Source organism: Sinocyclocheilus grahami, unplaced genomic scaffold (assembly GCF_001515645.1).
Source record: "Sinocyclocheilus grahami isolate Dianchi unplaced genomic scaffold, SAMN03320097.WGS_v1.1 scaffold389.1, whole genome shotgun sequence".
In the NCBI taxonomy this organism is placed as follows: domain Eukaryota; kingdom Metazoa; phylum Chordata; class Actinopteri; order Cypriniformes; family Cyprinidae; genus Sinocyclocheilus; species Sinocyclocheilus grahami.
The window spans coordinates 523,568-539,796 of NW_015505568.1; the positions used below are offsets into that span (position 1 = coordinate 523,568).

General features: G+C 37.3%; 2 protein-coding genes across 3 annotated transcripts; one reads left to right on the plus strand and one right to left on the minus strand.

Annotated features, from left to right (window-relative positions):
- Positions 1-1,932: 1,932 nt before the first annotated feature.
- Positions 1,933-10,965, plus strand: LOC107550148 (SLAM family member 9-like). Its single transcript, XM_016231376.1, has 5 exons — positions 1,933-1,969; positions 2,291-2,611; positions 10,077-10,149; positions 10,451-10,683; positions 10,812-10,965. Exons 1-5 carry the CDS (start codon positions 1,933-1,935, stop codon positions 10,949-10,951), a joined length of 804 nt encoding a protein of 267 aa, XP_016086862.1. The 3' UTR covers positions 10,952-10,965.
- Positions 10,966-11,599: 634 nt separating this feature from the next.
- Positions 11,600-15,215, minus strand: LOC107550149 (uncharacterized). 2 transcript variants are annotated; one of them, XM_016231377.1, is made up of 6 exons: positions 15,131-15,215; positions 14,779-15,051; positions 14,368-14,573; positions 13,565-13,621; positions 12,413-12,473; positions 11,600-12,306 (listed from the first exon to the last, which is right to left on the minus strand). In XM_016231377.1, exons 1-5 carry the CDS (start codon positions 15,171-15,173, stop codon positions 12,414-12,416), a joined length of 639 nt encoding a protein of 212 aa, XP_016086863.1. In that variant the 5' UTR covers positions 15,174-15,215; the 3' UTR covers positions 11,600-12,306; position 12,413. The 2 variants fall into 2 exon arrangements, with proteins under 2 accessions (XP_016086863.1, XP_016086864.1); XM_016231378.1 differs by lacking the exon at positions 13,565-13,621 and having other exon boundaries at positions 11,601-12,306.
- Positions 15,216-16,229: the final 1,014 nt, after the last annotated feature.

The following is a 16,229-nucleotide window of genomic DNA, read 5'->3' on the forward strand; positions in this document are numbered from 1 at the left end:
TCTTTATGCACCAAGAGCTTGTAACACTCCAAAGAGGAAGGAAAAATGTAAATCGCATCATATGACCCCTTTAATTGTTCATTGTTGGTTTTGGTGCCATCTAGTGGTACAGCTGATGTCATTGCCAGTGTGTCACTTCCTGATAAAAGTCAGAGACTGAATCTTCACTGAATGTTCATCAGATCATTTCGGGCTTCAGGTGCTTCATCAAGAGAAACAACAGCACTTATATCATCTGATCATTTTTTTAAATGTCCATCAGCATGTGGGTTATTATTGTATTTTTCATCAGTATGGAAGGTAAGATAAACCTTTTAAATATATTTTCTATTCTCAAGCAAAATATTGTTTTAGTGGTTGTGGTCACTGGTCAAGGCGCTTACTAGAACATTTTCAATAGTTTGTAGACAATGTTGAATTCATTTCTAAACAATGCAACATTTCAAGTCTCAAAGTGTGTCTGAAATCTTAGCAAATTTACTTTATTTAGATTTCAGAAGTCCAGAATTTTAGATCATATTGTGTTTTCTTGGTATTCTAGATATACTCGACTTTAGATGTTTGTAGTTTGATCAAACTCTTCATATAACCCCTGTTTAACCCTCGTTCATATTGTTTCAGATCTGGTGAATGGTGGATGGGATGAGTTAAAGACAGTGATGGAGAGAGAGGCTCTGACTTTGCAAACAGGAATACCTGAACTAAAAGGAGATGATGAGACAATGTGGCTGTTTACAACCGGCAGCCAAACCACCCAAATAGCACAGATGTACCGTAGTAAAGTATCGCTTCATAAGAGACTGGCTGACAGATTGCAGCTCGACCAACAGACAGGATCACTGACCATCTGGAACATCAGCGTCAGTGAATCTGGACTTTATAAGCTTGCTCTCACCATCAATGATTTCATCTCTAGGAAAACATTCAGAGTCGATGTATATGGTAAGTTTTAGCTACAGCCAATACAAAACAAACTATTACTGTGTCACATTCTGTGCCAGTATATTGAGCTACTTAAGAGTATAATGTTAGTCTTAAGTGTTAAAAACCTGATGTTTCTGACACTTAGTTTAACCTCAGTAAGCCTTTAACGTTACCTTTAGCTTCTTTAAATAAAGCAGGTCCTAAGATTTTTTTTTTTATAGATACCAGGCCAAATTCCACTGTGACTTAAAATTGCCGTCTCCAATGACTTTTTTCATGTGTTGTGTTCCTCTAAAGCACCGGTTTCTGTACCTGTCATTAGTGGTGGCTTATTGGTCAGTGCAAACGACGTTCAAGGTAAGTCCCATACATTTAGGGGTCCAAGCATTGAAGATGCCACAACTTTATTGTATTTGTACTGACCAGCACGGATCAGCTCCAGGCATGACGAAGCGAATATCGTCCTCTTTTGGAAGACCAAACAAAGTAGTTTCGCTTTCACAACGAAGCACACAGCGTCTTCACGACATGGCTGCAGCAACAATACTACAGCGAGAATAAAAGTTACGCCTTCTTTCTTTGCGTGAACATTTGGGCGGCGTTATGCAAATCTTCCCAGATCGCGAAGTAGGTATGTGGGAGCATGTTAGAACGAGCCGTTTTAGGTAGGCATGGTTAACTCTTAACTTTTATAAAGAATATCTCTTTGGATTTGAGACTTTAGTCTTTGCAACTTTACAGATCTTCTTTATGCACCAAGAGCTTGTAACACTCCAAAGAGGAAGGAAAAATGTAAATCGCATCATATGACCCCTTTAATTGTTCATTGTTGGTTTTGGTGCCATCTAGTGGTACAGCTGATGTCATTGCCAGTGTGTCACTTCCTGATAAAAGTCAGAGACTGAATCTTCACTGAATGTTCATCAGATCATTTCGGGCTTCAGGTGCTTCATCAAGAGAAACAACAGCACTTATATCATCTGATCATTTTTTTAAATGTCCATCAGCATGTGGGTTATTATTGTATTTTTCATCAGTATGGAAGGTAAGATAAACCTTTTAAATATATTTTCTATTCTCAAGCAAAATATTGTTTTAGTGGTTGTGGTCACTGGTCAAGGCGCTTACTAGAACATTTTCAATAGTTTGTAGACAATGTTGAATTCATTTCTAAACAATGCAACATTTCAAGTCTCAAAGTGTGTCTGAAATCTTAGCAAATTTACTTTATTTAGATTTCAGAAGTCCAGAATTTTAGATCATATTGTGTTTTCTTGGTATTCTAGATATACTTGACTTTAGATTTTTGTAGTTTGATCAAACTCTTCATATAACCCCTGTTTAACCCTCGTTCATATTGTTTCAGATCTGGTGAATGGTGGATGGGATGAGTTAAAGACAGTGATGGAGAGAGAGGCTCTGACTTTGCAAACAGGAATACCTGAACTAAAAGGAGATGATGAGACAATGTGGCTGTTTACAACCGGCAGCCAAACCACCCAAATAGCACAGATGTACCGTAGTAAAGTATCGCTTCATAAGAGACTGGCTGACAGATTGCAGCTCGACCAACAGACAGGATCACTGACCATCTGGAACATCAGCGTCAGTGAATCTGGACTTTATAAGCTTGCTCTCACCATCAATGATTTCATCTCTAGGAAAACATTCAGAGTCGATGTATATGGTAAGTTTTAGCTACAGCCAATACAAAACAAACTATTACTGTGTCACATTCTGTGCCAGTATATTGAGCTACTTAAGAGTATAATGTTAGTCTTAAGTGTTAAAAACCTGATGTTTCTGACACTTATCAGTAAGCCAGTAAGCCTTTAACGTTACCTTTAGCTTCTTTAAATAAAGCAGGTCCTAAGATTTTTTTTTTTATAGATAAATTCCACTGTCCACTGTGACTTAAAATTGCCGTCTCCAATGACTTTTTTCATGTGTTGTGTTCCTCTAAAGCACCGGTTTCTGTACCTGTCATTAGTGGTGGCTTATTGGTCAGTGCAAACGACGTTCAAGGTAAGTCCCATACATTTAGGGGTCCAAGCATTGAAGATGCCACAACTTTATTGTATTTGTACTGATTGTCTTATTATTATTCAATTTTTGCCCTATAAGTGTCTGGCTAGCCAAAACTGTAAGTCCTAGAAACACCAAATTTGGCAGGATGATCCCAAATGCCACCCATTACTCAGGGGTACACGCACCCCTTGATCGGACCAAAGGTGGCGCTCTAATAAGTAGGGTAAGATGGGGCAAGATGCCCCTCTTAAGAACAATGTGGATTTACTTTTAAATTGTTACATATTTAGATAGTTTAGCATGGGTACAATGATGATGCATCAGCCAATGTGTTATTATAGGAAATAAACAGAAACATTTGCTAATTTAGTTGTTATAGCACATAATGTAAAATGTTAATACATTTATAAATTACTTTTGATATAATTCTTATTAATATTTATATATTTTTAAAGTGTCATTAATGTAAAAAAAAACTAAATCAACTATTTTTTTTTTAATTTGACTGACAATTTAGTTACATAATTATATATATTGACTTATACACAGGCACATGAATATTTACATATTTATATTTGCCCATATTTTAATTTAAGATCATAATAAAGGTCAATCAAAAATGTCATAATAGCAACACTCTGAATGTAAATTGAATGATTTCACTCAATTAACCTACAGGTTTTAATGAAAGTGAAGGATGTCTGAAATGTACATCTAATTAATGGAAACATTAAATAATAACCCCATTAATTACAACAAGTAATACATTTTAAAATAATAGCAATAGTAACAACATGCCACTTGGGGCATTATGTGCCCAACTGGCAGCCCATATTACCCCAAGGGTCTAATGTTAAATTTATACTTAAAAATTAAAAATATAATTTTTACTTCACAAATCTTAAATCACTGATGTGTCCACAAATCCCTCATTAACAAATAGGCACAAAATGTATATACAAAATTATATTCAACATAATACAATATCATAGATCACTAATTTCTGATGCTCGGAGCACTAACAGCAATTTTTAACACTTTCCCCACTAGAGTTTTTTTTTTTTTAAGTTGCCAGCCACTGCCGGCATTTTTGATAGTTTTCACAAACTTTTCATGGTCCCCATAATGTATGTCAAAAGGAAGCATAGATCTTCTGCTTAAAAAAGGCTTTATTCTAGCTTCATGCTTTTTTTATCAACACTTGAATGTGGGTAAGTTTCGTAAAAAGGATCAGATTCAGAGCAATGACCAAAACATAGATGGAGTCAATTCCTTCCATCAACACCCCCAAAGCTTGCACAGTCCTAAACCACTTCCTGAGTCGACATTTCATTCGGTAACATTAAGGGGACATTTATCAGATTTATAAAAGAAAGATACAGCTTTACGATCCTCTCCAAAAACAGCCGAGCTCCTGGAGGCGTGTCGTGGGCAGAGCTTAAGAGTCACGCACCGACTGCCAACAAAACACAGAAATTGGATGCAGTTTTACTTAGGGCCTGCGGTTCTGACTCATGACCAGGATCTTTTATCGCTGGGTCCACTCGATCTTTTAGTATCAAACGATCTGTAAATCCAGCTGGACCTTGTTTATAAAACATTCATCACCAAAATGATGGGAATAAAAAAAACACACACGCAAAACTCCGTTGCTGCCCCGGAAAAACAAACCGCATCACTGTTCACGTAACGCTGGGTTCTTTGGGAAGCTGAACAAGGTTATGTTTCCCTCGCATCCAAAAACACACTTCTTTGGAGACATTCTTCTGAGCAAGTCCTGTGCAGCGCTGCCGGACGACTTCAGTAGCCCGAATGAAGCATGTTGATGGGCTGCTCTCGCTCTGGTTGCTGTTTGCGAGCGCTCTTCTGGGAGAAGTGACCATATAAGGAATTCCGCCCTTCATGACGTCATACAGGGTCATACTCGAAAAAAACTTTCAGAAACTTATTCGAACCCGGAAGGAGTGTATTTGGCACAGAAATACTCCGTCATACGTCCAACTCGTTTTTTGAAACTTTGGCCATGTTTAGCATGAGACTCAAACTCTTTAACAGTGTAAATAACTCCGAATGCATGAAATAGCAGTAGCCCCCCCATCACCCCTTTAGGCAGTTTTGATTTGGTATGCTGGTTGTGCGAGAGTCAATGTAATGGAAAGGGTGACCTCTGGTGGTGAATGAACGGAAGTCCATGGACAGGATTCGTGACATATGTCATAATAGCAACACTCTGAATGTAAATTGAATGATTTCACTCAATTAACCTACAGGTTTTAATGAAAGTGAAGGATGTCTGAAATGTACATCTAATTAATGGAAACATTAAATAATAACCCCATTAATTACAACAAGTAATACATTTTAAAATAATAGCAATAGTAACAACATGCCACTTGGGGCATTATGTGCCCAACTGGCAGCCCATATTACCCCAAGGGTCTAATGTTAAATTTATACTTAAAAATTAAAAATATAATTTTTACTTCACAAATCTTAAATCACTGATGTGTCCACAAATCCCTCATTAACAAATAGGCACAAAATGTATATACAAAATTATATTCAACATAATACAATATCATAGATCACTAATTTCTGATGCTCGGAGCACTAACAGCAATTTTTAACACTTTCCCCACTAGAGTTTTTTTTTTTTTAAGTTGCCAGCCACTGCCGGCATTTTTGATAGTTTTCACAAACTTTTCATGGTCCCCATAATGTATGTCAAAAGGAAGCATAGATCTTCTGCTTAAAAAAGGCTTTATTCTAGCTTCATGCTTTTTTTATCAACACTTGAATGTGGGTAAGTTTCGTAAAAAGGATCAGATTCAGAGCAATGACCAAAACATAGATGGAGTCAATTCCTTCCATCAACACCCCCAAAGCTTGCACAGTCCTAAACCACTTCCTGAGTCGACATTTCATTCGGTAACATTAAGGGGACATTTATCAGATTTATAAAAGAAAGATACAGCTTTACGATCCTCTCCAAAAACAGCCGAGCTCCTGGAGGCGTGTCGTGGGCAGAGCTTAAGAGTCACGCACCGACTGCCAACAAAACACAGAAATTGGATGCAGTTTTACTTAGGGCCTGCGGTTCTGACTCATGACCAGGATCTTTTATCGCTGGGTCCACTCGATCTTTTAGTATCAAACGATCTGTAAATCCAGCTGGACCTTGTTTATAAAACATTCATCACCAAAATGATGGGAATAAAAAAAACACACACGCAAAACTCCGTTGCTGCCCCGGAAAAACAAACCGCATCACTGTTCACGTAACGCTGGGTTCTTTGGGAAGCTGAACAAGGTTATGTTTCCCTCGCATCCAAAAACACACTTCTTTGGAGACATTCTTCTGAGCAAGTCCTGTGCAGCGCTGCCGGACGACTTCAGTAGCCCGAATGAAGCATGTTGATGGGCTGCTCTCGCTCTGGTTGCTGTTTGCGAGCGCTCTTCTGGGAGAAGTGACCATATAAGGAATTCCGCCCTTCATGACGTCATACAGGGTCATACTCGAAAAAAACTTTCAGAAACTTATTCGAACCCGGAAGGAGTGTATTTGGCACAGAAATACTCCGTCATACGTCCAACTCGTTTTTTGAAACTTTGGCCATGTTTAGCATGAGACTCAAACTCTTTAACAGTGTAAATAACTCCGAATGCATGAAATAGCAGTAGCCCCCCCATCACCCCTTTAGGCAGTTTTGATTTGGTATGCTGTTTAATGCTTGATCGTGTTATTTTACATATGCATCTGCTTACTTACACGATCGCTTGTTTCGGCTTTTCTTCACCGTGTTTTGATCTGGGGATTCAATACACTTTCAGAAGGTGTGTAATAGCACCCGCTACAGTATACCTGTGAAAACATGGAAAGTCAGAAAATTGTCAATTGTGGGGAAAGAGATCAAATATCAGACATTAATATCAATGGGATTCAGGGATGAAGGCCGTAATGTTCTCATAGTACTGCTGTCCACCTAAAGACTTTAGACTGTATTATATTTGAAAAGAGACATAGGCATTGTATGACTGTATCATCTACGATCGCCGGTTATGACTATATTCATTTAAATGTATTTCTAAGGACACGTTCAAACCTTTGCTGAAAAAACATATTGCACACAATCTACTGCATGCCTTCTGTCGTCTCGTCTGATTAACAGTTTAGACTTTTATCAAGTAAAAGGCCTTTTAGTATAACTGTACAAATGTCCACCTTCAGCTCGTGCTTCAATTGTCTTTTTGCTATGAAAGCTTTACTGATTTTAAGTAAATGTAAGAAAAACTTTTATATTCTGAGTAATATTTCAATATGAACACTTACTAGACTGAAGCAACTGTTGTAAGGTTTACTTGATTATCCTTTCAGCATTTTTCATCAGGCTTTTGAGGAATGTTTATTTGTTCATGTCTCAATCATCATTGTATTGCATTGCATTATGTTTTGATCATAAAACTAAGAATTTAAATATCATCTTACTAAGACATATTATTTGGAGATACAGAGTGACGACTGATATTTATATAATTTTATGTTAGTAGTCTGCTATGCTGTTATAAATATCTTAGTGATTTACATTACAATCTTAATTATTGGCCAAGCTGCATATTTTAGCTCAGTTTGTGCCTTTGAATAAATCTAAGGTGTTTTTTCCTCCTCAGAATTTCCATATAGAGATTTCTGCCCTGTGGTCTGCTCTGTGAAGAATGGTCAAGACGTGTCTATCTCGTGGTATAAAGGGAATGAAATAGTGAATCAGACCAGCAATCCAGATCTCAGCATCAACCTCAGTTTACCATTAGAGCTTCATTATAACGATCCAGAGACCTACAGCTGCACGGCTGCGAATCCAGTGAGCAATAAGAGCGTCCGTCTTCACAAGAAAGAGATCTGCCCACGACAGGAAGGTACAAGAAATACTACATTTACCATAGAACTCTCTTTCTGCCACAATAACCACAATGAAAAGATGTGTATGTATAACTATTGTCAGTCACAGCATAGACCTATACTGAGAAAATGCCTTTTGTGTCCCATGGCATATTAAAGGGATAGTTCACCCAAAAATTTAAATTCTGTCATTAATTAATTATAAAGGCGCAGCACATGCATGTTCTACTTCAACTTTTTCCTCCTCAGAATTTCCATATAGAGATTTCTGCTCTGTGGTCTGCTCTGTGAAGAATGGTCAAGACGTGTCTATCTCGTGGTATAAAGGGAATGAAATAGTGAATCAGACCAGCAATCCAGATCTCAGCATCAACCTCAGTTTACCATTAGAGCTTCATTATAACGATCCAGAGACCTACAGCTGCACGGCTGCGAATCCAGTGAGCAATAAGAGCGTCTGTCTTCACAAGAAAGAGATCTGCCCACAACAGGAAGGTACAAGAAATACTACATTTACCATAGAACTCTCTTTCTGCCACAATAACCACAATGAAAAGATGTGTATGTATAACTATTGTCAGTCACAGCATAGACCTATACTGAGAAAATGCCTTTTGTGTCCCATGGCATATTAAAGGGATAGTTCACCCAAAAATTTAAATTCTGTCTAAAATTAGAAAATAATAATGTTCAAAAACTGTTCATGACAGTTTTCACATTTTCTATTAAACATTCCTTCTAAATTACTGCAATTTGAAAATGTATGATTTTCATTCTCATTCAGTCATTCTCATTTCGGTAATCTTCGGTGAAAAATAATCTGGACGATGATCATTTTTATTATTATATTAGTATCAATTAAATTCAGTATAATGAAAACGATCATCATACTTTCTTAAAATTGTACTTTAAAGGGATAGTTCACCCAAAAATTTAAATTCTGTCATTAATTAATTATAAAGGCGCAGCACATGCATGTTCTACTTCAACAGCATCATGCGCATGCGTCGTGGTACTCTCGATAATGGAGGCACAGGGTGACTAAGGGGAGAAGAATTGTTGAATAAAGATGTTTTTTTGTTTTCTTTGCTCACAACAACTATTTTCATAGCTTTGTAACATTACGGTTGAACCACTGATATACCATGGACTGTTTTACCGTTGTCCTTACTGCGTTTCTGGGCCTGGGAACATTTCAGTTGTGTTCCTCTTCACGGGCCTGGCCCTCCATCCCACCCCCTGGACCACCGCCAGTCCTCCCCCCTCCTGGACGTTTTGTTGTGTTGGTTGGGGTGGATGTTGCATTAGGGCGTCAGGAGCCGCCCTTAGAGGGGGGGATATGTCATATGGTGTTTATGTCTTTTGCTTTCTATTAATGATCTTAGTTTAATTTCCTGGTTTGACGTGTTCCTTGCCCCACTAAACTCTGATATTGATAATGTAAACCAGGGGTTCCCAAACTTTTCAGCCCATGACCCCCAAAAAGACAGTGCCAGTACCTCGGGACCCCCACTTTCCTCTGAGGTGGTTAAAGTAAACAAACGTTTTGCACAACGGCGCACATGCACTTATAGCATAGTGACAACACAAAGGAACACAACAGTCTAACAACAATAATATTATTTTATAGTAATTTACTCACTTACATTTCAACATTAATCTTACCTGATTAGTTGGGTGGGCAACATGCTGGAGTACAAAACTCCACGCTAGAGTTTTATTTTTAATTCAACTTATAATTTTTTATTTATGGGTAAAATATGCTATTTCTAATCCTTTAAAAAAATTAAAAGTCCCGACCCCTACTTTGGGAAGCCCTGATGTAAACGTGAAGTTTGATGTGACTAAATTCGAAATGTAGTAACAACTTAAAATCAACTGAAATGTGGACCTCATTTTTTAATTACGAGAAGCATTCAGTACAAAATAATTAAAATATGTAGCACATTAAAAAATATTGTGCACGCTTGTTGAGATAACTACAGCTGTTTTTCAAGTTGATCGGCGAGTCTTCAGGAAAGAATTGCCGTACATTCACTAAAACCTGAATGGAAAAAAAATTTATTAAGAAAATATTTCTTAACTTAATAGAATGTTAACTTAATGTCTTAACTTCTTTCTTAAAAAGATTTTTGTGAATCTGGCCAAGATTTTATATGAGGCCAGATCCCAATATGCCTTGAAATGGCATTCTCTGATGTTATTTCTGTGTTCTGTTGCCCTAAAGCACCGGTTTCTGTGCCTGTCATCACTGGTGGCTCATTGGTCAGTGCAAATCATTCTGAAGGTCAGTCTTATCTGTATTCTCATATATTTATTTAAACGTATCTTAGCAGGCAAAGAAGATCAAACTTTGATGTAAAGATGTTACTTAGTGCCTATAAAGCCTGTGTCATATTTGATATGCAAATCTCAAAAAGTTTTGAATCAACATGATGAAAACTTTGCAAACATATACTACATGTCTTCTCTCGTCTGATTGATAGTTACAATAAGTTATGTTTCAAGCTATAAAATCATTTAAATAATTATAATTTTGGCCTTATAACACTACAGTTTGGCCATTGAACTGAGTTGTTTCCTCTCAGGATTTCCATATAGAGATTTCTGCTCTGTGGTCTGCTCTGTGAAGAATGGTCAAGACGTGTCTATCTCGTGGTATAAAGGGAGTGAAATGCTGAATCAGACCAGCAATCCTGATCTCAGCATCAACCTCAGTTTACCATTAGAGCTTCATTATAACGATCCAGAGACCTACAGCTGCACGGCTGCGAATCCAGTGAGCAATAAGAGCGTCCGTCTTCACAAGAAAGAGATCTGCCCACGACAGGAAGGTGTGACACACAAACTACATTTACCACAGAACTCTGCCTGCCGTAATGACCTCTGTGCAGCATCTGTTTTTCCACAAAGACATTTGATGAGCCAGAAAATGTTCATGAGCTGCTCTCTTCTCTTTCAGATTGTCTGGATCACTGTGGCTCCACTGAGGCTCTGATTCGTCTGGTTCTGTCTGGTCTGGTGGGAATCACCACTGTTGGGTTTCTTATTGAGAATCTGAGGTTCTGCTCATCTCGGAGAAGAGCTGCTGCTTCTGTGTGATGGTGATACTTTTGTGAGACCAACCAACATGTCATATAGAATCATGCATATGGGGCTTTAGTTAGTTACAAGTCAAGTCACCTTTATTTGTATAACGCTTTATACAATACTTGTCGTGTCAAAGGAGCTTTACAGTGTCAAACAGGAAAATAGTTGGTCAAAAATGCAAGACAATAACAGAGTAATTTTTCCAGTCTCACATTACTGTTTATCAGTTATCCTAGAATTCACATCAAAGCTATCTTTCTTTACAAAATAATGCAGTTCAATGAAATGAAACCCCTTCAAATGAAAAGCAGTGCCAGTGGAGCAGGAAGTGGTCTAGTGGTTTGTGTTCTGCAGTGGCATGCAAAGGTAAAACAGAACAATACTATCAATTAAATGCTATAGAAATGTGTATATTTGAGCCTTTTACCGGTAAAGTCTTTTTGAAATTTTTGCAGAATCTTTAACAATTGTACCTTTTGTATCACATTTGTGCCACAATAAAACAAAAGGTTATCAGTTAACACACCTGCAACCTTCATAGTAAAATAATTACATTTTCTTGAGAGAATTCGAATATCTAGTCCGAATATCAAGTCAATCATCCAACAAAAAAATAAAAACACAAGCCTTTTTTTTTTTTTTCAAGAAATTTTATTTTAAGGGAAAATTGTGCAAGCGTTAAGTTAATATAAAATAATTTAGAACATCATAAAAAACTAAAATACTGAATATTTATAAATACATTTTAAGCAGCACTTCTTAAAATACATACTGTGGTCTTTGTGTCCCCCAGTGAAGAAGCCAAAGGTGACAGTGTGAAGAAAAAACTCCCCAAAAGGTTTAGTTACAGAGGAATAAACCTTGGGAGATGTTCGGGTGGAGAAGCCCTCCTCCTCAGGATGGCACAAGATTACAATACTGTCCCAATGCTGATTCCAAAACCAGTCATGTAACAATCAAACCCAGTGGCGTAATACACAGTATATATAAACAGAAGTATTTGCCAGACACTCTTATGCAGAGTAAAATGTACTTTAGTTTATCATGACTTTGTTGCAGAGGTAAACATCAAATGTAGAAAATCCCTGTTCTAGAAGAACTTTGAGACTTCTGGTAGGTTTACCAAGGTAGAGGTTTGAAGGCACGTCCATGGTATCTGACCCAACAGTTTGGCACGGGATTATGATTGCTGCGTACAGGTGGGATGACCTCTCATGCAGACCTCTACAACAAGACAATGGTCTGTTGACTGCCTTGTATGCCAGGATATCACTTAACTTAACTATTGCACATCATATTCAAGTTGAGGTGGCAGAAGAGATCTCCTTCATGTTGTATTCCCGGAGTAGGTTTTTCTTAATCATTACCTGTAAATACGTTAATAAAATTAAATTTCACCTGACTTTTAGTGTGCCACAAAGACGAAAGCTTTTTGACAAAACTATCACAATACAATGTAAATGTCTGACATACTTTACACCATGATTTTCTTCCCGCCTTCCAAATCAACCAAATGCTCTTCTCTAGGAGTCCTCTGCAAGTGAATTCAGACACAATATTTTAAGAAAACTCCTCAGCATCATTCAGCAAAAAATTCTTTTTTTTTAAATTTCATAACTTATATAAATTTAATAAAATCTAATAAATTGAATTGTATAATAAGTGCTATACATCTCTGTGTATATAAAATACCGCAAACTGAATGTTGGATTATGACTGGATATCCAATTTGCCAAACAGGATCAGAAAATCATATGTGACCCTGGACCACAAAACCAGTCTTAAATAGAAAAAAAAGCTTTCCATTGATGTATGGTTTGTTAGGATAGGACAATATTTGGCAGAGATACAACTATTTGAAAATCTGGAATCTGAGGATGCAAAAAAAAATCAAAATATTGAGAAAAACACCTTTAAAGTTGTCCAAATGAAGTTCTGATATATTTACGGTAGGAAATTTACTAAATATCTTCATGGAACATGATCTTTACTTAATATCCTAATGATTTTTGGCATAAAAGAAAAATCTATAATTTTGACCCATCCAATGTATTTTGGGCTATTGCTACAAATATACCCCAGCGACTTAACACTGCTTTTGTGCTCCAGGGACACATATGGCATAAGGACTTCCTTGAAGTGACCATCAAAGTATATGTTGCTAAAGGCCTTGTGGAAAGACCCTTCGTGAAGGGATCTATTTGCTCACTTTCATTTACAATGTCCTCTTCCCACTGTGTGCTTCAAAGGTGCAAAAACTGGCCCTAATTTTACATAAATGAGTGACTATTTCAAGGTCAGTATCATCATATTACATTTCCAATTGGCCAAACCAAAAGTTAATTAAGATAGTCTTGTGATTGTGATATGCCATATATGATTTATTTGCAATGGCAATCAAACACAAATTTGTTAAAAACAAAACACTGAAAAAGGTCAAAATAAATGTCTTTTCACAATATGCACAAGCATTTCATTCTCATGAAAATAGTTGGTGAGGAAGAACATCTAAAATCATATGTCAGAGCCGTAGCCTTGGCTTGTAGGCAGTTTTCTGACATGTGCCCCCCATTTTTTTTTTTTTTGCATATGATTAACATTTAATTTGCATATGATAACACTTACATTGATACTTCGTTTATGACAGAAGATGTCACGAATGGCTTTCCTGAAGCACTTCACCTGCAAGGACAAATATTTTATATGTTTAAAAAATTACTAAAAATCTGATTTAGTTGTTGATCTTGTTGTGTAATTTTATTGAAGTATTATGTGAAAATGGCAGTAATCGACAATGAACAAGTGTTTCAGAAGTTTATTTGCTTGACTGCAACTCTAATATCTCAGATCTCCTGAGATCCTAAAAAAAAAAAAAAAATTCTCTCATCAATTACTCGCCTTCATGTCATTCCAAACCTGTACGACTTTGTCTTCTGTGGACAAAAAATAGTCCACACAACTTGTGAAATATATTCCAAGTCTTCTGAAGCCTTTATTTCTCATGTCCCATGACCAATCGCCAATCTTTAAATGGGCCTACATGTAAAATAAATTTGGGTGCTATAGCAACGGGGAAATAACAACTTACAAGTCCATCCATTTCCGCATGTAAAGCTGATACGACTTCTGAAGACCTGGAATATGGCACACGGTTTTCTGGGCAATTTTCATGGTATATTAAATGCACTTTTGTTGATCTTTTTGAAGCCTGGCAGTTGGGGTCCCTGATCCACATTAATACGTAAAAAGCAACCCTGACATTCACACTGTTGTGTTTTGTTGTTCACAGAAAAAAGAAAAAAAAAGTCATGCAGGTTAAGAACAACTTGAGGGTGAGTAAAAGATGATAATTTTCATTTTTGAGTGAACTATTCCTTTAATAAAGCTCTTCACCAACAAAGATTTTATTTGCCTCTGAAAACACTTACCTTCTTGTAACGGATGCAAAGCACAAAGATGATCAGCCCAAAGATGATCAACACGATGATCAGCCCAAAGATGATCAGCACAATGACCCCAGCTGAAAGAGACTCTGACTGTGACTCATTATTGCCTGGACTGGGCAAAGTGCTGGCAGATCCTGAAGTTGCTGAAGTGCTTGTAGGTCCTGGACTGGGCAACGTGCTAGTAGGTTCTTCAAAGAACAAGAGGAACAAACAAAGTGATTTTAAAAATGAATGCATGGAAATCAGTCAGCTTGGTGTGGTAGTAAATAAATAAATAAATAACATTTGGTAGTTCTCAGCTGCCACCTTGACAAGTTATTAACGACAAAATGATCAGTGAAATGCACTAAAGAATCATAAATGGAAGAAGTCTTTAATCTTTAAATTACTTACGGTTGCACGTCACGTGGACAGTAAAATTCTCCCCAAATTCTTCGGCATGGACGTAACTCAGTGCTTCGCAGGACCACGACTCGTAGGAGCAGTTGGTGATGGTTAGGCAGAGTCCTCTTTCCCTGTGCTTCTCCAGCGAGACCCCGGGCTTGCTCGTGTGTCGACAGCTCTGATCAGGATCACAGTACTGTGCAATCTGGACGTCGCTACAGCTGACTTTAACTTGACTGGCGTTAAGCCATAGGGGAGAGCATCGGCGAAACTCAGCAGCACCTGTCAAATGTATTTGCACTTTGAATAATTGAAAAATAGACTTATACTACAGAACTGTATTAACTACTAAACTACTTACTGGCGATGATGAGAGAGAAAATGACTAGCAGAAAGTGGCTCATTACTGCACAGAAGCGTGACACTCTGGTAACTCCGCTCAAATGAAAAATGTGGGGCGTGGCTAACGCAGTGACGTCACGTTACCTTTAGCCAGGTGATCAGACCGGGTGTTACGAGATTTTTGGTTTCCGAGATTTTTGGTTTCAGTGGGCGGTGCATACATGAATATTCATGAGATTCCCGGACATGCGCGTGGAACCAGGTGGAACTGAGAATTTCAGTTCATGCTCCCTGTATTTCAGCAGGTTTAATGGGATATATATATATTTTTTTTTAAAGGCAAATAAATGTACAGTGTTGCACAAACTACATTTGTTTATCATTTCCTAACAGTTTATAATGTTTTTATTAGTTTACAGTGCACGTTTTGTGCAGTCGTCCCTGACTGAATGATTGCAGGCATTCTTTGTGTTAGGATAAAGCTCAGCAAACTTCAGCTAGTTGTAGCCTATACATTGATTTCAGTTCTTTGTGCTCTTCATTTCTAGCTTGCGATGCTTTAAAACGGTGTCTGTTATTAGTGGTTATCATCTGTTGAATACATCACTGCCTACAACAAATGAAATAAACCTATAAACGTATCTGTGGACATTTTTTTTGTATACTGGTGTGATGATCCATGACATGTCTTAACTTACCTCGTTCAACATTCTTCATGCTGTCTGGTTGTGAATTGTCTGCTGTCTGGTTGTAAACTATGATACAATGAGAAAAACATGTTGCTGAAATTTCTTTCTTTTTTTCATGTTTCCAATGTAAAATAGTTCAACATTTTTACAAACAAATGTAAATTTACCAATTAAGATTAACACAAGGTTTATGGTTCCATTTTCACAGTGAAACCAAAAACCCTTACAGCTACAGGTTTCCAATAGTAGCGCAGATGCAACTACCATTTCAATTATTTATTTTTATGCTCTTCTGTTACCTTTTAAGTTTTAAAACTGTCATCTTCTGGCAATGAATGAAATAACATTCACCACCATATCAGTGACCTAATAAACATTTTGCAACCTACACTGATGTTATTCTGTGTCATCTGTTCTTTGACCATGTGT

What these genes read in the sequence shown, in the direction of transcription:
- LOC107550148 (XM_016231376.1), top strand. Translation starts at nt 1,933, where the DNA reads ATGTGGGTTATTATTGTATTTTTCATCAGTATGGAAG. An exon ending in ATTTTTCATCAGTATGGAAG is followed by an intron (nt 1,970 to 2,290) that starts GTAAGATAAACC and finishes ATATTGTTTCAG; the next exon opens with ATCTGGTGAATGGTGGATGG. An exon ending in TCTGAAGGTCAGTCTTATCT is followed by an intron (nt 10,150 to 10,450) that starts GTATTCTCATAT and finishes ATTTCCATATAG; the next exon opens with AGATTTCTGCTCTGTGGTCT.
- LOC107550149 (XM_016231377.1), bottom strand. Translation starts at nt 15,173, where the DNA reads ATGAGCCACTTTCTGCTAGTCATTTTCTCTCTCATCATCGCCA. An exon ending in TGTCCACGTGACGTGCAACC is followed by an intron (nt 14,574 to 14,778) that starts GTAAGTAATTTA and finishes TGTTCTTTGAAG; the next exon opens with AACCTACTAGCACGTTGCCC. An exon ending in TTTGCATCCGTTACAAGAAG is followed by an intron (nt 13,622 to 14,367) that starts GTAAGTGTTTTC and finishes TTGTCCTTGCAG; the next exon opens with GTGAAGTGCTTCAGGAAAGC.